The following is a 22828-nucleotide window of genomic DNA, read 5'->3' on the forward strand; positions in this document are numbered from 1 at the left end:
AGCTGAAGAGGTGCCAGTTTCACCTCCTGTGCTCTGCCGAGGTGGCCTTGAGCAAGGCCCCTAACCCCTAAACCGCTCCCCGGGTGCCAAGGCTGCCCACTGCTCCTAATGTACATAGTAATGTATATAGGATGGGTCGGATGCAGAGGTCAAGTTTAATTTCATGTATGTAAAATGCTGTAAATGCCTTATAAACTGTGAAAATGACAATAAAAAGACTATACTATCTTTATCTTTATCTTACACGGACAGCACAGGAGCTTTGGGTCGCGGGAGGACAGTGGGACTGATGATTCTTATGTGCACTGCAGTGAGCACTTGTGATGTAAAATCATAAAGTACCTCTGTAGCAGTGTCTACAGTGTGTACTACATCCCACTGTGGCAATGTGACGCACTGGCCCTAGAAACAAAAATGTAAGTAAAGTAAGATTTTTACCTGGATGAAAAAAATCTGAACGCTGTGAGAGAAGACATACTTTTTTTAGATTATGTCACTGTTTAAAAATCTTGTTAGTTAGGACCAAAGAAGAGCCATGTAGTAGACAACAGCTGTCAGGTGCAGATTCCCTGCTGGAGAGCTGCCCAGAAACTCTTCCATTTCCTGGTGTAGAAGCATCTCTAGTCGAAGCACTTCTGAACTGTACCTGGCAGACACTTGAGTCTTCTCCATGTCCCACGGTGTCTTGGTTAGTACAAAGAAGACTTGTTACAAATAGTATTATATGTAATGGGTCAGGTTTATAGCAAAATAACAACATAGAATTCATACTTCAGGACAGAAAAGCATAGATAGTTCCTATTCTATCTGATTATATTAAAATAAAGTAGAAAAATACAGGATATAATGAAAAAATAGAATTAGAGTTGTATGTACACTATATACAGCTTTTATACAGATGTGATTGAGGTAGAATATTGCACAGGTTACAGCAGTTTCTGTTTTTGTTGACAATGTCAATTTCTACTTTATGTTTATTATTGAGGTTGTACTGGAGTACATTATACTGAAAGTTGTTTCTAATATTCTCTCATGTGTGTAAATGGAGTCACCGAAACACTACAAACACCTCTCAGTATAATTCAGTCCAGTTCAAACATGAATAATAACTATGTAGTTAAATTAATACCTCTCTGACTGAACATTATTAGCTTTGGCAGAAGGCAGACTTTAAGGCAGTTCTGTTGTATTGGATCACATTATTTGTATAGGTATATAAGTATAGCATTAAGAGACTAATGAGCATATAATGGCAGAATATTTTTTTTGTTTGTTTTTGTTGTTTTTTGTTGAAATCCGACATACCTGTTTTGTCCACTAGGGGGAGTTCGAGTACAGTTAAACAACCGCTGCTTTGTTGTAATTGAGTGTTCGAGGTCCTCCTTGTTTATTTATCACATCGGGTTCACATGTGCCGAACCGTCAGCTTTAAATAAAACACATCCACTTTACAGAATTCAATTATCTGTTTTTATTTCCTTCATGAAACTGAATTAAATTACACTGACAGCTGCCATGTGTTCAGTGTGGACAAAATGCTTTATGATTGCTGTTTTTTGTGTTTGTTTCATTATATATGTTAAATATAATAGAAGAAAGATTTGTTTGACTTCACTAGAAACCTCACACGTTATAGTCTCGGTTAATTCATCCGGACTATTTATCAGCAGTCTATTATTAGTCGACATCATAGTTCTGTTATTGTGGCCATTGATGTCACTTATATTATTAATTAGGGTATTTTGATTAAGATTGTTCACTATTATTAGCAGTATTGCAGTTATATTGTGGGAGACCTACTGCTAGTATATAATAAGTCAGAATTCATTCAGTTTTTGGTCTGGTTTCTCATGCGTTGGGAGCGAAGCAGTCAGCAGTCGGCTCTTTTGTTCCGAGAGCAGATTCAGCGTGTGTGTGTGTGTGTGTGTGAGAGAGAGAGAGAGAGAGAGAGAGAGAGAGAGAGAGAGAGAGACTGTCTTTGGGATACAGCAGAGTCAGTGAGGAGGAGAGAGAGAGCGGGATGCTGACAGATTCCTGATAGATGGTTAAAATGGCGAGAGCTTGTTCGACCACAGCGAGCCACCAAACTGTAGCACTGTAGGTCGGAACATGTAGTAGCTGAAGCTGGATATCTCTCTCTCTCTCTCTCTTTCTCTCTCTCTCTCTCTCTCTGTGGATTGTTTTGGTTTTTTTTACCTTTCGTCTATTCGCCTCACGTTGTCTTCTGCAAGTGCTGGAATATTTTCTATAAGTGTTTAAATGGCATCCACAAGGCGCCGCCGCCTTGTTCCATGCTTTTTGGGAATACTCCTAAATGCTTTAATCGGTAAGTGGCGTTATCTTATTAACCGGGTAGAGAGTAGTGCTGCAGGATGTGAGAGCTTTTGTAGAGGACTGCTGTTCCCTGGAGCATGCTGCATGCTGCATGTAGCGATAAGTGCGCTGCTGACCAGTAACCCTGAACTTGGCCCCTCTCCGGTGTCCGTTAGTGTTTCGGCAGTAAATGCCAATGTAAAGCCCGGTGCTGGAGCCGTGTGCACTGCGGAAGTTGTACCTGGAGGATACATAGGAATACCAAACTATAAGAGTGCACATATATAAGTGTTTTAAAGTTATATCTGTGCATTCTGCATGACTAAAACTAGATCTAACTGGCTACTGGCAGTGTTTAGGACACAATTCATACATGCACAATATGTTCAAAATCTATATTAAGCACTTGGATGTGCATGCAGCGCCGTGATAATACACCGCATCCACGTGCAATGTACTATCTGGGTTGTTTTCATTTATTTTCATAAGAACAGATGAGAAGAATGTAAAGAATGTCCTACTGAAAGGTATCCAATGGATGCATTGAAAAAGTCATTTTGCTGTTAGAATAGCTGGGAATTGTGCAGGAAACTCTTAGTGGTCCGGTATTTCATCAGTAGTACTTTGTTTTTTTTAATCAGGTGTTCCAGTAATACAGGACTGCAGAGTTAGAGCCACTTTCCTCATGTTATTGTTAATCACATGGTCTTAATATTACAAAACTCAGCACTGAAAGATGAATTAGGAGCAAATGCATTAATACTTAAATAAAAGTGTATTAAACGAGATAGATATTGTGGTTTTTACAGGCTTAAGGGCTTTTGAATTGCAATGCACTGTTGCCGGTGTCTCTTAAAAGTGACCGAAATGTCCTACTACATAACTCTTCAAGCTAACTTTAAAAAGTGACACATTTTCACAAGTAGATGGAGTTTAATGTCATATCAGGGGACTTCTAAAGTCAATAGAGTTCTTGACTGGTCAGTACAGCTCACTACCCCACGGCTGCGTGAGATGACAGTGGTTATTGCTCTGGGGATAGATTAAAAGACTGTGGTTATTGCCTGCTGGGGAGAATATTTGTACAGATTAAATGTCAAGACTGTCCCTCTCGTCCTTTTCAAATTTTCTTTTTTTTGGCCCTTTGTTCACTATGATAGACAGTTTCTCTCTCTATGTGAGGCCCTTTAATTCAAAGGCAGGATAGAGTATTGAGTATTTGCAAAGCATACCACACAGAGACCCACAAAGCCCCCCACTGGAATCATAAAGGCTAGTACACAGTGGTTCATAACATGTTCAGTCAGAGGACTGGGAACAAAAACTTCAGAAACAAAGCTGTGTGATGGATGTAGTTCCAATTTACCCATCACATTACAGAAATGAAGCTCTTTCAAGCACTTGTCAGCCTCAAAGATTAGATTCAGTTTAGATAAAAGCATTTCTTATGACATTTAAAGCAGAGTTGATAGGAGTGAAAGAAGCAATAAGAAGAGCATCAGCATTAGATCTCTTATGGTCTGAAGAGCTCAGACTCTGAGGTCAAATGCAATAGATCATTCAGAAGATCTCATGATGCAATAACTTTGGTTCATCAAAGCGTAATTGTTTGCTTTGAATGGATTAGCTTGTGTCTTTACAGCTCAGTAAAAAAGGACAGTATGAATATTATGTTAAAGCAAAGAAAAATGTAGAGAACTTTCACCTAACCTCATCATTTTTTGTGCTCCTGTTTACATTCATACAAGTATAAGCTCATTTATTTTAGAAACTACTAGAATGTATTTGGCTTATCACCATTAGGGTTAGGGTTTTGTTAAATATGTCAAAAATACTGCAGGTGAATTCTTCTGTGAGGGAAGCATAGTAGAGAAAATGCTTAAGAGAGGTGAATTGTGCAACATCTGCCCTACATCTGCTATCAAGACAACACATGGACCATTTTTCAGTATTCTTGTGTTGCATTTTACTGCAGTAGCCTATATCACTGATGCTTTTTGTGTAATCATCACTGAGCTGCTGGAAACTTCATGCTCATAAGTATTAAGGTAGTTAGAAAAGAAGAGTATTGATTAATAATTTATCAAACAGAAGCCTATAGGAGGGAATTATCAATGTATACATAGTCTTCCCCCGCTGGAAATAGAATAAATATTGCCTTTTAACAAAAAAATTAAATAACTAATTCAATAAACAATATCATATAATAAAACTCATATAATGTATGAAAAAGAAATTGAGCTGTTCTGTGGGGGCTCTTTTTAATAGTTAATGTATACTGGTGACTCTCATCCATGTTTCATCTATCCACATATACTTGATCTGAATGTAAATACATGACTATTGCCGTGCATGCTGGCAGACGCCTTTCGAAGGAATAGTTAATACGTTTTTTATGTCTATTCCAATTTAGTACTCTTCGAAGTGGAAATGCTGCTTCTGCTTTTCATCTACTGTTCAGTGAAATTAATGGAGGATAAACTCACAATTCTTGTCCGGTGCACAAAACATTATTCCACATTTCAAACAAACTGAACATGACGCTGCAGCAGTCTGTCACGGCAAGTTAAACTAGTCATTGAAGAATATGTTGTAGGCCTATTTATTGTTATGGTGAATAACAATGTATGCCCATGAGCTGCAACAGATGGATGCTGAAGGAGTAAGGAGAGACAGCAAAGTAATGTAGCAATAATAAATTACTCTAACTCTATTACTCTGGATTATATACATAAATAAATGAATTATGTATCATTTATAAGGTACTAATTCTAAATATAATACATTCCTAAGCAGTTTTTACATCCGGCTATCATAAGATGTGATGCCAAGCAGCTGTGTTGCTCACGCTGCTGCCTGTAAGAAGCCTGTGGTGTGTCCTAAGCTCACTTAGCTCCATCAGCAGTGCTTGTGTCTGCTAACTACATCTGTCCGTCAGTAGCTGGCGTGTGATCCTCACTTTACTGTTGCGGCAGTAAACCTTTGTGCCAGCCAGCCACACTTATCTGTCAATAGTAAGCCAGAGCATGAGCCACACTTAGCCAACACTTGTCTCTGGTCTCACCCAGTAATCCTACATGCCAGTGTCTCTTTCCTCCGTGTGGAACAAGCATTAGGGTGTGTGTGTGTGTGTGTGTCTGTCTCCTTATCTTACCATGAAAATCCACGCCTGTATAGACTCATGTCAGTGAACATGTGTTTTTGTGGATAGGCATGTTCTTGCCACCAGTTTATACAGCTGTGCTCTCTTCTCTCTGCACACCGTCTGGGTGATAAACTAAACTTTACCCACATAAAGTGAAAAATGTGTCTCTTATCTCCTTTGTCTAATTGGAGTGTTGTCTTCAAAATGATTTTCTCTTACCCTTTTCACGCTGTTGTTTGTAACCTTCTTACCCACCCAGAGCTCAGGATTGCATTAACCAGTCACTCCGCCAACATCCTTTATTCGTTAGGAAAGCCAAATACCAAGAATCTTCAAATTGATCTAACTAATGGAAGAAACTCTGATTAATTGAAGTCATGAGGAAGTATATACAACATCAATAAAGCTGTTTAATCAACTCCAAATCAATGACATTATAATATATTAAACACTGAACTGTTATTATCCTGTTTGCTGCTAGGCTTGATAACGTTGACTTATGTCATTTGACAGTCAGTCCATAAAGAGGAAATTTTATTTTAATGCTTTCACATGATTTGTCCAGAAGCATTTTGCTCAGTATATAATACTTGCTTTACTCTGAGAATTATCCATGTTTTGATCACATCATGAAGTGCGACTGACTGGATGTGCAGCTGCAGGCTCTTTTTATGCTATTTTTTCTCTGCTTTTTGCTTCCTGTGTGAATACATGTGATCTTTGTTGGACCAAGGGAGATGGAGCTCAATGGGCAGCATCATTTCCGAGAGTAGCTGCCCAGGCAGCGGGATCACTGCCTGCCAGCTAAGGGTTAAATATTTCTCCACCACCACCCCCTTGTTTTTCACAAGTGGTAGCACTGATGTCTCTCTGGTCCCATGGCCATTTACTTACCGTGCTTGTTGAGTGAAAAAAAAGGGGATGGGGGGGGGGGCACATACAGAAAGAATACAGAGCAAAAGGAGAGGAAGAGGAAATGTTTCTTTGCATTATACTCCATATGTGATCTTCATGGAGGAGTGTGTCAATGAATTCCTTGTCTGCACCTAAGGGGAAGTATTTCTCGGCTGGAATTTGAGGGATGAAGCCGGAGGTTCTCTGTTTTGACCCTTGTGCTTTGCTCCCCCTCTACTGCCCACCCCTAGCCCCCCTCGCACCAGATTCCAGGGCCTGGGGCAGAGACTGGTAGTGCTTAGTCCATCAGCAGCTGAAACATGATACCAAGAGAGCTTGCTAAGCTCCTCTTTTATAGTACCAAGTCAGGTCAGGTTGTTTACATCCTTTATTTATTGTTCTCCGACTCCCCCCCTTTACCCTCAGAAACCACAAATATAAAAAAAAAATCAAATCCCCACACCATTATAAAGCTGTGGTAGCTAGTGGTAAAGAAGAAGAAATGAGCACAGCTATCACAGTGACAAAGTTGCTGCCACCAGTTAACTGATACAGCACATACAAGGCTGTGCATGTACGTTTATATAGTACAGGAGTACACATGCTCAATCTATAGCCTATTAAATCCCTTGTGACTGTAGCCTGGAGGTTGCTCACTCAAGGCTTTCTATCTGTGAGCTGTAAGGCCTGGTGAGCAACAGTCGAAAATATGAGATAGGGAGCATTCTTCCTGTTTGTTTAGATGCGAAGGTTAGAAGCAGGAAAAATGGGCAGCGTGAGGATTTGAGCAGCATTGACAAGGGCCCACCTGGGACCCTGGTGGTCATAATGTTATGGCTGATAGGTGTATATTTTATTTAGGCCACAACTGTTGCAGAACCTTATGACCATGGATAGTAATAAGAAGGTATGGTAAAGGAATTAATGGGATAGATTTGTGTTTTTTTTGTGTTGTAAGTAAAATAATCAAAATAAAAGACAGACAGGATGCCTCCGCCAAACACTACAGCCTAATGAGAACAAATATAGATCACATAAACCCTATTTTAGCATATTTACAGTGGCCTACAGATGATGCATTGTTTTTTAAAGACTTAACACTTAGGGAGGGAGAAGGTCCTATTTCACGACGGCTGCCATGTAGAACCACCTTGTTCCTACAGTAGCCTAGAACAAACAACCTAAACACTGGCTTTATATTGGGCCTTCCACGTTTTGTGGCTACTGTGCTTTCTCCTACATGCTTGGAACGGGCGGGTGAGCCAAGGGGGTTGGAAGCTCCAACTACACTGCTAGATGCCATTAAATCCTACACACTGGTTCTTCAATATTTTACTCATTAATTTTAAAGCACTCCTTGGTCTGGCTCCTGCATACGTTTCTTCACTCATCCTCAGATCTTGCAACAAAACTAGGCTAGAAATATTACTTATATTTATATGGGGGGTAATTCATGCTTTTATCGGAGAGTGACAGTGGAGAGAGATGGCAGGAAATGAGGGAGAGATAGCGAGAGGAGCAACACAAGTCCTCAGCCAAACCAGGTATGTTGTGGGTCATGGTCGGCATCTTAACCCCTAATGCAGGAGGGCGCTTCTATACAGAAAAGGAAAAAAATCCATATTTTTCTGCAGCTATAAAGGAGTTTGACCATTACTTAGCAAACTCCATTTGTTGAGGAAAACTATTAGATGAAAAATGGATGATTATGTAAATAATGGGCTTTCAGATTCATTTATGTGTGTGTGTCTCTTCAGGTGTGATCTGCGAAGCGGAGCTCTCCTTCACACTGGAGCCCAGTGACATTATCGCTGTACAGGAGCAGCCCCTCATGCTCCACTGCCAGGTGAACGGCATCCCCCCAATTACGACACAGTGGAGGCACAACGGCATGCTTTTAACTCAGGATCAGCATCACACCACCTTCATCAATGGCTCACTCCTGATTGGCCACTTCCAGAAGACGAAATCTGATGGCTCATCTGACGAGGGCGACTACGAGTGTGTGGCCCAGAATTCTTTTGGGCTGGTGGTGAGCCGCAAGGCCCGTATTCAGGCAGCCAGTAAGTCTCTTCTTTTGTCTAATAGTGATGTACCTGTGCTTTTATAGGGAGAACAAGAGGTTATTGTTCTATACCGTTATTCCATGAATTCACGCTAAACCCAGTTAAAAGGAGGGTTGGACATTTTGGGAAATACACTTTGTTGTTAAGTAGTTGAGATCAATTTCACTGTTAGTTCAAGATGCACCTGATTACCTTAGCTCAGTATAAAGAAAGGAAACAGGGGTTAAAGCCTAGCCTGGCTCTGTCCAAAGGTAACAAAATCTGCCTGGAGTCTCCACTGGTTGCCTGGCAACCACATACTGACAACAAGTTTAGGAAGTCACTGTGCCGAGAGTTGAGCACATAAAACCACATAAACTTCTCATCTAACTCTAATTTAGGAAATATCTGTTTTTAACTTAATGCAGCTTTTTCAACCTGTGTGTTAGTCACCAGATAAACAGTATAACCAACAGCCTGGAGGCCAAGAGAACCTGTAATTGGCAGTGGTTTTGATCCAGAAACTGCAACCACAGCCACATACTTATGTTTGATTAAGTTTTGATCTGTGTTCCCTGCGAATGTAAACATAATAATTGAAATATCGTCTTAATTAATCACATTTCAGCCCAGTCTCACTCCGTCATTGGGGTATTGCAGTGCTGTGAATGGACTTAATATCCCCGGCTGTGGAGTCATTTGAAGACTTTAATATCATTCTTTCAGTCTAATGAACCTTTTGAGTTTAGCTTTAACAAGTGCTCATGCTGAGAGTCTGCTTTGTAAGAGTGCAATAAGCTTGACGTAACCCAGCAGCCCACTCACTGGTGGAGGCATCAAGTTAGATTTTCTCTGGCCTGACCACCAAATCTGTTATCTGAAGTCCTTCTAGTTCAACAGTAAGTTTGCAGTGTTGTTGCCATGGTTTATTTACAACATTCTCATCATATCATAGTGAGACAATCTGACTCTCTGTACTTCAATCTTCTCTTTTCTCTCACACACAAAGAGTGCATGTCTCAGCTTACTTTAAATCAAAGGCATCAAGGATCTGTGCATTCCTCTGTGGACACGCTGAGATGTTGCAGCAGCAGCTTTAGTGATACTGTACCGTTTCCCATTGTGCTGAGTTAAGACTTTTTGAATGCCCGGTTATATGTATTCTGTAACACAAAGATAGACAAAGGCTTGCAGAAGCCTGTTGATTCCTGGGCTGTGTGTAGACAGCGTACTGCTGTGCTGTTGTGACCAATACAGCTTTTCCACTCAGTGGGATAGGGAGGTAAGCATGGACGTCTGACTGGCCGAAGGGAAAAGTCACTTCAGCTCAGTGGCTGGCTCTGTCAAACACATGCAACCTTTAAGACCTCCCCAAAGGGTCAGATTGTAGCCTCTATTTTAACACATTTATTCTTCTGCATCAGGGCAAGGTCATCAAATTTGGTATCCCGATTTTTTTATTTTATTTCACAGCATTAGTTTGACATAATGGTAAGAAACCATGAGGAAAATGAATATCCATAGATTTATGAAGACAGAGTTCATCTCTTGATCATGGTGCAGAGAAAACCATAGAATTATCCCTACGATTTGTATTGCAGCAATGTGTATTATTATTTATAGCTTCAATATCTGGTAGCATCCACATGTGATTCAAGCTTGAAGTTTTAGCTTCGTATTTTCCTGGAATCTTCAATGAAACATTGGCAAACAGTTTGATTGCCAGATAGATTGTCATATGCTTTGAGGTGCAACTGTAATTGTACACTATATTTTTGTAAGTATAGCTGGTTTACACTTGCCTCAAAAATAGATTATTGGTGTGTTTCTAAGGAAATTTCTGCATATTTTTGTGTGAATAGTGTAGTACAGTGAGAGTTTGTCATGCTCTGAATTTTGAAAAATAATTAGTTGAATACATTGATAAAAGTGCATTTGTACAGAATTGTAATCCTCTAGTTCTCTTTTCACATACCCAACCACAAACCATGCAACATTGTCCCTCACTCATCTGTTCCACCTGTCATTGAAATTTGTTGTAATGGTTGGAAATAATTACATATTTTATGGCGTTGCAGCATAATGTCAAATTGTGCCTCACAAATTAATTGATTTGATCTTTGAGCAGATTCATCTTTTTTAATTCAAGGGGTTCAATACTGTATGAGCATGATATATTAAGAATTATGCAAGTGTAGAGCAATCCACTGTCACTCATCTGTTTCTGAAAAATTTAATGTGGAATGTGATGTGAATACAGATTTGATCTCGGTGAATGAACCTGACCCGGAGCACACGTCAAGTTCAAAATCATTTATGTTGGAAATATTCTGTTTTGTCCAGGCTTTGCTCTCCTGCAGACCTCTTCCTGGTTTTCCTCTTGGGTTTTATTGATTGGGAAGGAACTGAAAAATTACTGAAAGTCACATTCGTGCCCCTAACCTCTGACCTTTTGAAATGTGTTGAGGAGGCTTTTGGAGAGGCTTTGAAAGAGTAAAGACTCTGCTATAATGATGCTCTGTCCCTCCTTAATGGAGTCTCACTTCTATCAAGACAGCAAGAAGCCATCAGTGTGAAAATAATCCTCCAGAGACCCTTTAAAGAGACTCAGAAGATAGGAACCTCTTTCTATAAAATGTCCCCATTTTACCCATAATTCTCCACTAATATTCTGTATTTTGTACGATTTGCCATAAAACAGTAATGATGGCATTTCTCTCTGGATTTGACCATGTTTTGAGTTTTTGGATTGTTTTGCCTTATATGAAAAATGCCTGAGTTATTTTAAAAGTCAGATAAGTGAGCCGTTTATTGCACCATTAGTTGTGGTAGTTTATTTCCACCATTCATAAGTAGGCATAATGGCTTTCTTTTGTATCTGTTCTGGCTTTATGGATGGATTTTATATTGTACATTCAGAAAAATCATATTCATCCTTCAGAGCTCAGCCTCTTGCACTCTGCAGCCTCCAGGTTCATGCAGGCGCCTGTTCAGTGCTCCCCTGTTGATCAAGCTTCAATTTGTCAAACTATTATGTTTTAGGTCTTTAATATGAGGTCTTAAAGGAGCTCAATCTTTGAGGTGAAGTATATTCTACAGGGGTTTGGACAATCACCGGTCCATTTCATCCTGTTCTGCGCTGGGCATAAATAATTTAGGATTAAGTGTTTTCATATTGTTTATGAAGAGAAATGGCCCAAAACAAGTAAATGCTCCCCTTACAAAGATCAGTGACTAGTGTTTGTTTTTTTTTCTGTTCAAGTGTTTGTTAATGTTGATGCTCTCTTTGTGTTTTTGAGGTAATTTGCTGTGTTATAGCCCCTCTTACAACAGAGCTCTGACTTGTACCACTGTGATGCAATGGGTGGTGTGATTATTGAAGCCTCTTTATAGCCCTCCCAGTGGATAAAGCCTCCATCTTACCCTCCACACTACCTCCCTCAATAAATTTCACTTTTTATTTGCTTGACAACCGTTTGTGTGAGCTCACTGTCGGGGGCTGGTGTAGGACGGACTCCCTGTTGCCCCTCTAAATTGTCAGTTGGTCCAAGAAACTCTTTTTTCCTCCTAAATGTTATCTCTTTGATGGTCAGTTTCTCTCTCTGTCTCTCTCGCTCTCTCTTTCCTCAGTTTCTCTTGGAGCTCCTCATTAGCTTACGTTCAGGAAGCTTTTCATCATTTGGGTGAATGACAAGCCTGGTACAGTGGACCCGGCCAGAGTCCTGCCCCTCCCCCACAGCACACCCGCGTCACCAGGCAACACCACAAAAGCCCCCCTGTTACAAAATAGCTTTTAGGATCAATTGAAATGACTTGCTTTTGTCTGTTTGTCTGGAATTAATTGGAAAGAGTTGACGCTTTGTTAGGAAATAATTTATTTTTTTCCCCAGTTCCATTCATATGGGGGGACTGCAATTGACCTCAGGGAGCCTTCGAAAAGATTTGCAAACACAACATGAAGTGTGCTGAGAAAAGGCAAAGTCAGTGCAAACATGAGTAGAGTGAAAACACAAATTGTAAAAGATGCAATAAGCGCAAGCATAATAAGTGTGCTTTATATGTGGTATTTATTTTATAGACTGCTTTAGTATAGATATAGAGGCCTTGGCTGCTGGGTAATAATTTTCACATAGTTCAATTTTGAGATCGTCACAGTGAATTGTGCTGCCGTTATAATGGGTTAGACTTCTGAATCCCTATTCGCACGGGATTAGTATTACCTGGGGACCTCTAGTAATTTGTAATAATTGCGGAGGTCGTCTATGATCTTAATCCCGTGCGAATCTGCCATGTCCGTAATTTGTAAAGTAAAAACTCCACCCCAAATTACTTTCCATATTTCGCCAAACACAGAGGTCATGTGATAATATCAGTCCCATACGAATCGTTTTTTTGGTTTTTTTGAAGGGTTTTTGTGTTTTCCGCACCTTTTTTCTGCCTTTTTCCCGGTCGAGAATTATGGAGGCTGCGTTAGAGGTACAGGTAGCCCCTGTACAGACAGGCACCAGAGCAAGAGGTCTTTGTAAATACTTTCCCAAACTGTGTGGTTGTGCACCATTTGATCAAATTGCTTTTGGTAATGTGGTTCACCCCACACAGCAGTTAAACTAAGCGTCTCTTTGCGCGTCCAATGCCGGGTTTTTTTCCTTGTCACCCAAGAAGCGGATGTTACGCATAGGTTACGCAGAGCCTTGACATCATATCCGGGGGATAATGTCAGAACATTTGAGTTAAAACACAGACTTCGCTTATCCCGTGCAAATGTGCCGCACAAAACAAAGACGTGGTGGGGTAATTACTAAATCACATGAGGTACCCAGGTAATACTAGTCCCGTGCGAATAGGGTTACTTTACTAAAAAAGAGGAACCCAGTTTGCTGTAAAGGATACAACGAGAGAAGACAGAGGATGCCTGTAAAAATGTCTCACCCAGGCCTCTCATTTGTTTGAATTTAACTCTTTTCAGGGGTGTAAATGTAAATAAGTGTGATGTCGACCAGGCAGAGTCTGGTAGAAACTGCATGTGTAGCTGTGGCAGAAGATGAGAAGTTGCAACATGCTACATTTAAAAGCTGCGTGGATGGCTTGCCACTAGCAGCTCCTCAGACAGTTAGTGAGAGTGATTTATGGGGAGCTCATGTTAGTTTACGTGAGTGTGTGTGTACGTGTGCATGCGTGTGTGTTTGGAGGGTCGACGGTGGCTCTCCATCACCCTCCGACCTTCCTCTCCCCTCCCCTTTCATAGCCTCCTGCCTGGGTGAATGTTGAAGCGCCTTCCCTACATCTCCTTGTAGCTCCCTTTGTCTGCCAGCCAAACCCCGCCCTCGATCTGTCCCCCTCCTACCCTTTCTGCTCACTTTCCACGAAGCAAATCATCTCTCTGTCATATAGATTAGCCAACTAAATGCCATATAAGCTTGTTTTGACATTTAAAAATGACGCCTCTTAGTGTTCTCTTTTTATCCTTTCAAAATTAAGATTATTTCATGAAAAACAGTCTGCTGTATGTTTGACACTGGAGCATTAGTAATTTCAGCAGTCACGATTAAATCTTATATGGTTTTGCCATTTTATGTCACAAAACAAATGTATAATAGTCATCGCTGTATTCCTCTCACTGATATCATGATATACTTGTCTTGACAACATCCCATAGTAGTAGCGCATATGGACATGGCCTATGACTGCCCTGTTCCTTGCTTTGGGCAGGTATGTGACTGAGGTTAAATCAGAGTGGTCCCCCCTGCTGTGTGGTCAGCACCCCCTCCATCTGTACACCAGTGTGTCAGAAGGATTAAGGAAGAAAGGGATGTTTTTTCTTTTTTTCTTTTTCCTGTACTGATGTGGCAGGAAGAAGGGATGAGAGCTCTGACCTGTGATGTGTAATTACACTAGAAACCAGTTTATTAGTGTACACCTGCAGACTAAATACTCAATTACCATTGCCTTATTGTGCATGCTCTATTTGAGTTGATTTAGAATTGGTAGCAACAGCTTTTCAGAATTAGTTTAAAGTGGGTCCTTGTTCTTTACTCTGCATAGTTGTATACAAGCAAAGGAGATGCTAAATAACTGCAGATCTCATTGTCTCTCTCTCTCTCCCTCTCTCGGCTCCATTCCTATAAAGATGCTGTTTGTCCTCTATGGGTTGTTGTTTTTTTGTCAGGGAGCTGAATAAAATGAATGCCCCTAGTGTCAGCACTGGATATTTACATTGTCAGATGCTTAAGCTTGTCTAACGCTCCTGTGGGAAAGGGGCAAGAATCTCCATTATTTCCAAAGATGGTATGTCATTGACCTTGAAGCCATGGACAATCACCAAAGGGATCCCATTTTGCCCATAGGATGCCTTATTGTCTTAGTTCACTGTATGTTTTCACACAATGGGGAAGGTGATATGCAATGTAAAATTTGGTTTTGTTTAGATTTCCAAACCAATTAAGACATTATAGTCACTTGTTAACTAATTACTAATCAAATATGAATTAAATACATTAACTAGTATTTATATTTTTTGACAGTATTGATAATGCTGTGTGATAGGATACACAAAAGTGCATGCGCCCCAGCTTGCTTTGCATAATTACATTCATTTAATATCCTCTCTAACATCAAATTGTTGTAACTCTCCATACATATCTGTGCTCCGTGCCTTGCTTAAGTCCTGTCAGCATAGCTCAAGATTTAAGCACACTAGCAACCATTGTGCTCTTGATTTTGTTGTATTAGCTGTTCCTTCTTGACATTTGGAGATAGAGGATATGCTTCATAGTATGAGGTATGAGCTGCTGTGTGGAGCAGAACGGGCACCCTTATGCTCTAAAAATATCTGCCTGTGTAAACAACATCAGTTGGCAAATCGAGCCACTAAACAGAGGAAGGGATACTGAAGAGTGGTGAAACAATGATGGAAATATTGAACTGCTCAAACAAGCATTTTGCTTGTTCCTCCAGGCGCATCTTAATGTTTGACATGACTTTAATCCTATTTATGTCTTTCTTAGAGTGATATAACAAATGGGGTCATGTTATGTTTGTTTATAGAGCTTTAAGAAACAGATTTGTGCAAAAGTGCTTTTTACAGGAGAGAAAAACCTAAGCTAATGATACACATGTACAAAATGCATATGCACATACACATACACAGAAAATACATACAATACAAGTTAGAGTATGAAACATGTTGATGGACTATATTTTGGTGTAAACCAACTACAAATATTAAACCCAGAGACTCGAAAGTGTTATTTTAGTTTAATATTAAAATAATTGCCTAAAAGGTAACTTTAAAAATGACACAGACTTTTTTCTTTGTTTTCTAGTAAACAAATGACCTATTTGTCTTCTTTCACTTTCTACTTATTGTTAAAAAGACAAGTTGGCAAGATGCCAGTAATATCTGTAACCATCTTTGGAAGATCAATGTCTTCCTGCTACTCATGACTTCCTGTTTCCTTCTTTAAAACTGTAATCTAGTCAGAGTTGGATGAGTTGTACAACATTTTTATCCATTTTAATTATTGTATGCATCTTTATTTTCTATAAATACAAACTATTTTTAGGATTGTGCAGATAGAAAATGAAATATTAACACATCTGGTTGGTCCTTCAATCACCAATATCCTGGCTTGTCATTGGTTTAAATAATTCTTTAATTTTAAAACATGTTATTTGTGCTTTTTAAATGTTTTACCAGACATATTTAACTCTAGCTAAAATGCATGAGAAAACTTTTACCCTGTCATTGTAGGATGCTCCCTCCTGCCATTGTGCCAACTTTTCTAGCAGCTGCTCTCATCAGCTGTGTACACTCCAGCTGATCATCCAGATAATGCCCATTCAGATCATGTATTTTTATTTCTTTGTCATACAAAGCAGTGTTAACTTTGGAAAACACTCTACTTAGATGGACTAGAATCATATTTTTTAAAAGCAAATGCCTTTTGTTATTTTATATGCCTTATGCTTGTCACTGGGTCGAGTCTAACAAAACTTTTAATGCCCTTTTTAAATAAAAGTTATTATATTGAAACTTATGTGTTTTTTGGTGTGGTAAATTTAAAGGTGAATAAACAAAACTGCACCAAGATCAGTTTAGGTCTTAGTTGAAATTCAAGTTCAATGTTGGGATTGCACCCGTGTTTGAAGTTTGTGTAGTGTGTGTGTGTGTGTGGGGGGGGGGGCAATGGCTATGTCCGTTGGGCAAAGTAATGCAGTGTGTGTCCGGATGTCTTTAGACCACCCTATTCTCAAACAAACAAATGAAAAGGGGGCCTAAAATTCCTTCTGCCTACTTTTAAGGCTCATGGGAGGAATTCCTCAGTAATAGAGGTGAAAGGTGAAAGGAGGGAGAGCAGAGGCCGGGCCAAAGGTTGGATGGGGCGGACCAGTCTCCAAATTCTTGAGTCTGGCTTTGCAATCTGTACACAGCAATCTTGATTTGTTTTGATTTGAACAAATCCAGTATGATCTCCTCTCCAAGAGTTTTGTCTGTACCAAGCATGTGTTAGTGACAAATCCCATGTTGTCATGTCAGCACTGTGTGTCTTTTCGTCATCTTGATGTCAGCTGGCCACTTGGGAGAGTTGGGAGACTGTGTTTGAATTTTATCACTCCAGGTAATTTGTTTGGTCCCCACTTCTTTAAGGTACTGTTTGAATGCAAAGATCAAAATGAGGAGGTGGTTTTAGTTAAGGTTAGGCAACAGGGAATTAATTTCATCAATAGAGGGTCCCCCTAAGGATGGAAGCGCAAGGATATGTAGATCTGTGTATGTTGGTGTTCCTATAATTCCAGGCTTCACTAGGGGCTTCGCCAGCTTTCGCGACTGCCCTGTCACCGCGCTTCACTACACTTAACAGAGCCTTTATGGCCAGATTGTGCAGTTAAAGGCCTTTACAGGGTCTGCACCATCCACCAATAAAAACACCAAAACTCTCTCTTCCTGTCTTCTCCTTTGGCACACATTTTGTTTTGCATGTGTGAAAATGTGTAATAAGAACAAAGGCAGACAAGAGGTGGAGCTAGTGGCGGGCATTAGTTAGTTTTATTAGTAGCAGAGATAATAGTGTTATCTTATAACGTTATCGCCCCCACAGACACACACACACACTGGGCCCCTCAGTCCAGTTTTCCATTTTGTTTAAGCAGGGATCAGGAAATCTTTCTGCAATGGCCAATAAGCAGAGGCAGAGACAAAGGCCAGTCAGTGATGGGCAGGCAGCAGCTCTTCTTTGGGCCTCAGCAACCTCTCCCTTCTGTGTGTGTTTGTGTGTGTTGGGGTACCTCTCGGAGCTAAGCAGCACCTATTGTTAGTTGTGAAATGCAGGGCAGTAGAGTGGCTGGGAACAGGCAGAGGCTGGGGAGATGTGCAGCCTCTGGTGGCTCTGCTTTGTGACGGTGGCCAGAGCGTTTGTTCTCCTGACCGACTCAGCTAGCTGTGGCTGAGGCCTCCTTTTGTCACTGCTGACTCTGGGTGGGTGTGTTTCCCCTTGCGCCATCCCTCTCCCTTCTTCTCCCTCTGTTTCAGCATTGACTCAGAAATAGACGGGTCAGAGGTCATGAGGGGCTGGGCGATGAAGAGGGGGGTTTATCTGGGAAACGGTGACCTTTTTGTGTGCACTAGGGCAGAATACCCCTCCTCATTTTTTTATTCTCCTCCCATTACGTTTCCCCTCCTCCAACGCTCAGCCTCCTGCTCATTCCCCAGTGGGGACCCATCCCCCTGTCTGATGGCCCCGGGCAGTGGCAGTGACCTTGGCTTTGGCAGTGAAATAAGGTGGCCCAAACCTGCCACGGTATCACAGCTCTAACCCTGCCCTTTCCCAAACAAGCAACGCAGCAGCCCGGAACAACAAGAGCAAAATAAGCACATTTTTACTCACTCACAAAGGACATTTATTTGTCTTTGTCATGTGTTTTCTATTTTTCCTTTAAGGCTGAACAGTTAGTCTCTGTAAATAAGTTCTCTATAACAATGTAGTTCTTTACCTCTGTTACTGTTGTTACTTTCAGACTATTTCATACAGTACTTGATGGATGATTGACTCATGTTGTACTTCAGTTGGTCTTAATAAAATTGGCAATTCATTGAAATATCAACAAGTAGCTTGCTAGATATCAATATACAAGGTGTAAAGTAAGACAGATTTTCTGTTGGAAGGCTTATTTTTCATTTCTGATGGAGGCTAACTGGCTTTTGTGTACAGGGAACAAAAAAAGGAGGGGCGAGTATGATGCTGTGAGAGATTGAGGGAGGAAATGATTGAATGGGTTTAGCTCCTGTGTGTGCACATGCATTGCAATCATCTTGCAATCAAATTCTGAAATAAGGGATTTACTGTTAACATGAACTTTTTGGAAGTAAAAAACAATCTTTACTCTGTTTTTTCCATAGTTGTCACATAGGGACGGAGCTACCTCAAGTGTTTGGGGTTAAAAGCCTGTCAGGCTTCACTGTGTGTGGAGTTGGTCACCAGGGATGAAATGAATTCCACAGGAACCAATTAGAAGAGGTAGCTGCTGGCATAGGATGAAAGATTTCTGGGATGACCAATTTCCCCCTGACAACCTGTTTGCAATCGCTCTAGTTTTCTTAGCATGTATAGCTCACAGGAATCTAATGATTCACAGTCCAGTTCAAGAGGCTTATATGTTCATTTATTATTAGAAATTATTATAACAATTAGTGCTGTACGTTTATAGTAACTTAGTCATTTAGAGTGGTTTCTCATCAGCATATAAAAAAACAAAAAGCTGTGCTGTACAATGTGGAACAATCACATTATGTAAAAAAAACCTGAAGTGAAATGAATCAATTACTTTGATATTAAACAATCCCTTATTCCAGCTTTTCAACTGTAACTGTTTTCCTTCAAACTGTATACATTTAGGTTTTGTTGGTTGGCCAAACCACGACATTTGAAGACGTTTTAAGATATTGCAATCAGTGTTTGTTCACTATTTTCTGACATTTTATTGAGCAATCAGGTAGTTCATTAATCAAGAAAAATAATCCTTAGATTCATCAATAATACAAATGATAGCAGCCTGAAATATCAGGTGCTTTTATTCAAAACATCTTGGCCTGTATGATACAATGTAATACAACATACAGTTATACCTCTAATCACTGTATTTATTTCACAGTAGTCTTCATTTATCATGCTCATTTATGATGTGGAAGTGTAGGTGACTAAGCAGCATTAGCATCTAGTGATCAGAGTCAGCAGAATAAGCTGCCATCAGTAAAGCAGGCAGGGGTAGATGAAAGTGGGGAGAGGTAGGGAGTAAAATAGATGGAGCATGTGTCGGTGGTCTCAAATTATCTCTGGGCCCCACTGGCTCTGGAGACTGGACCTTGAACCAGGAAGGAACATTCCATTCTGATGCTGTGCCGTGACCTATCAACCCCGACAGCTTTGTTTCAAGGGCAGCTTTCGACAGGCAGCAGGATGCAAAGCAACAGCGGCGGGCTCGCTTAGCTCGAAGAAGCACGCCTCTGCCGTTACAGCATGCCGGAAAAGTGCTCCCCTGACCCCACACTTGTAATTCCTCACTGTAACATGCACATTACCTACGCTTAACATCAAATAAATGCACTGACATGGACATGTGCATACTTTGGCACAGGCTCATGGTCAATGACTGTACATACCTGCATCTACTGCTAAAACAGCACCTAATGTGCAGTGTGCATTCCCATCTCCAACACATAGACATGTTACTGAAGTCTTTTTTTTCTCTCTGAATGCACCTTTGGAACCTTTAATTTAATTCCCACCTCAAGTGATGTAGTAGCAATTTTAGGAACCATCGTAAGAGATGTTTCCAACCGGCCCTCTTTCAGTAGCTGCTCAGGGGATGAAATGTGTTTATTTTATAACCATATAAAGAATCTGTATCATCCATCCAACTGTAGTCTTTAATCATATTTATGAATGTATCTCAGTTTTTTTTTTTTCCTTTATAGAAGTGGTTTCATGTCATGCGTTAGTAAGTTGTAAGGCAGACCATTTCATTGCCTCAGCGTGAAAAGATGAAACATGATGCTTGTAGTGTAATAGCCCTCTCCATTTGCCAGCATAGGCATTATTTGTGAGTGGGAAGACAGTTTTAGAGGGTTAGCTGGCTGATGGCTGGTTGGAAGAGCCAGTGATATGTGCTTATGTCTGACAGCTAATGGTAGTGCTCCTCCCATCCACTGCAGGGAATAGATGAGAGGAGAGGATGACAGTTAGAAAACCACCACTACAGGCCGCTTGTGTGTGTTTTTTGTCAACCTCTGTGTTTTGGGGATATTATCTTACGTCACATCTAATAGCAGAGTACAGAAACAGTACAGTCAGTGAGGCACTGCTCAGAAACTTCCTGTGTGTTGACATTCAGTTTGGGAATTTAGTTTATTTTTAGTCATTTAGTGTCAGTGGAAAAAACATTAGTTGATGTTTTATACTCACCTCATTTCAATTTTTAAAAAGGTGGTCTAGAGCTGAAAAGATTAGTCAATAATGGGAAACTATTTTGATAATCAATTGAGTCATTTTTGAAGCAAAAATGCTGGTATTTGTAACATTTTAACTGTTTCCATTTGTCTGTTCATCTGTATATTTATTAACATACCCTAACCAAGATGTTTTTTATGCCTAAACCTAGCCAAACCAGATCACCAACTATATACCATGTTAAACATTTCCTTATGCCTTATTTCCATGTGCCTTATATGATAGAAAACCATACATCAAACAACTGAAGTAATTTGAATATGTCACATTTCATAAAGAAACAAATGAATTGAGAAATAATTGGCAGATGAATCAACAATGAAAATAACCTTTAGTTGCAGCCTAATGCAAACTATCACACCTAATAGAAAAATATATATAGAAGTAACCAAAAAATAGTGCCTGGAGCTGCTTGGAACCACAGTTTGTCAGTTTATAATCCTTATTAATTGACAGGAATTTGGTTTACAGTAAGGAATAACTACAAAGACAAAGCCTATGTTTTATTCCATTCTTCATAAGCCCTCGCCTTGGGATGGTTTTTCTATAGAAAAAAAATATTTCTCTCAATTTATGTAAATCCAGAGATGCTCTTTGTTAACTCAAATCCTGAAAATTGTATTTCATTATCTGATAGAAAAGATATGCCATTGTAACAAATACAGTATCTGCACTGTCTTTGTTTGCACACACACTATAGGTAGAGGCAGAGACAAAGGGCTTTCATTTCTCACCCGCTGTCTTGTACACTAAGTGGTTATGACAGGGCCTGCACTTGCCTTTCCTCTTTCTCCTGTTCTGCTCCTCTTCCTCTGTGGTTATTTTTTCCTCATGAATTGGTGTGAACTAGACTGCATGCAGTGGGCGTGGCGGAAGGGGTCGCACATGTGCATACACAAAAAGCTAGGGGTTACTGACTGCATATTAGCATAAATTCATCAGGATTAGCCCATTTGGAGGCAAGTGGGGGGCTGGGTTCGTCGGATAAGCAAGGGGCAGTAATATCCCTGGTGACCGCAGTCAGCTGGCAGCCTGAATGGAGGCAGAGAGGGAGGGAAAATATGGTGAATAAAAGGAAAGAATAGGAGACAGACGTTGAATTTCCAGCTGTCTCAACAAGAGGATGTGGTAACAATATCTTGACGTCACCAAACGAGCTGATGGCAGTTCTCCATACATTAACGGCTGTCGCTCTCTTTGTCATTATCTTAAATGCTCCATGCATGCTCTTAAAGAGCTGCTCACTGCAGCTGCCCTGGAGTTATTCAGTATTTGTTCCACACTGCCTTTATCTTTGCTCTGTGTTATGCATTTAAGTTTAAGTCTTCAGCACACACAACAGTTCTTTCTCCCTTTAACGTGTACATGAATTTGTGTTCTGTGTTGCTGCTACAAGTTTGCCGTGCAGTGGTATGTCCCACCTATCTTGTTGGTCATGATTGATGTCCAAGTATCTTTCCTCCCAGTAATTGAGCTCATATTTACAGAACAGAGCATCTGGGCTTTTGATACATCCTGTCTTTATCCTCCATTTAGCCCAGTGTGAGTCAATGCCCAGACTTCCCCTCAGCAAGCAAGAGATGATTTACCAAACAAACATTTTCTTTATTAAAAGCTATTATATTTTTTAATCGTCTTTCTCATTTCTTCCTCCTCAGTCCCGTCCTTCTGTCTTTGTCACAATTGCAAGCTCCTCCTTTGCTATGTTACTCCCACTGCCCCCCACGAACACATCTCTGTTTGCCACACACATGATGGCACCGTGTTGCCCGGGATTGTGATTAATGGCCGCAATTCAGCCTGGAAAATTCCCTTGAGTGGGTGCCAGTTGGCTTAGGCAGAGAAGAAACTCATTACTGCTGTCAGTTGAGCTGACGGAGCAGGGAGGGGTGTGAGTGATTGTACGTGTGTCTGTGTGTGTGCGTGCA

General features: G+C 40.4%; 1 protein-coding gene across 1 annotated transcript in view; it reads left to right on the forward strand.

Moving 5' to 3' along the window:
• The first annotated feature begins 1973 nt into the window (after positions 1-1973).
• Positions 1974-22828, forward strand: part of igdcc3 (immunoglobulin superfamily, DCC subclass, member 3) — a 61746-nt gene continuing 40891 nt past the window's right edge. The window contains exons 1-2 of the mRNA XM_051380299.1: positions 1974-2326; positions 8110-8415. Of these exons, the coding sequence (XP_051236259.1) occupies positions 2260-2326; positions 8110-8415 (373 nt within the window). The 5' untranslated portion in view covers positions 1974-2259. The remainder of the gene's footprint in view (positions 2327-8109; positions 8416-22828) is intronic.

This window comes from Dicentrarchus labrax, unplaced genomic scaffold, assembly GCF_905237075.1.
Source record: "Dicentrarchus labrax unplaced genomic scaffold, dlabrax2021, whole genome shotgun sequence".
Lineage (NCBI taxonomy): Eukaryota > Metazoa > Chordata > Actinopteri > Moronidae > Dicentrarchus > Dicentrarchus labrax.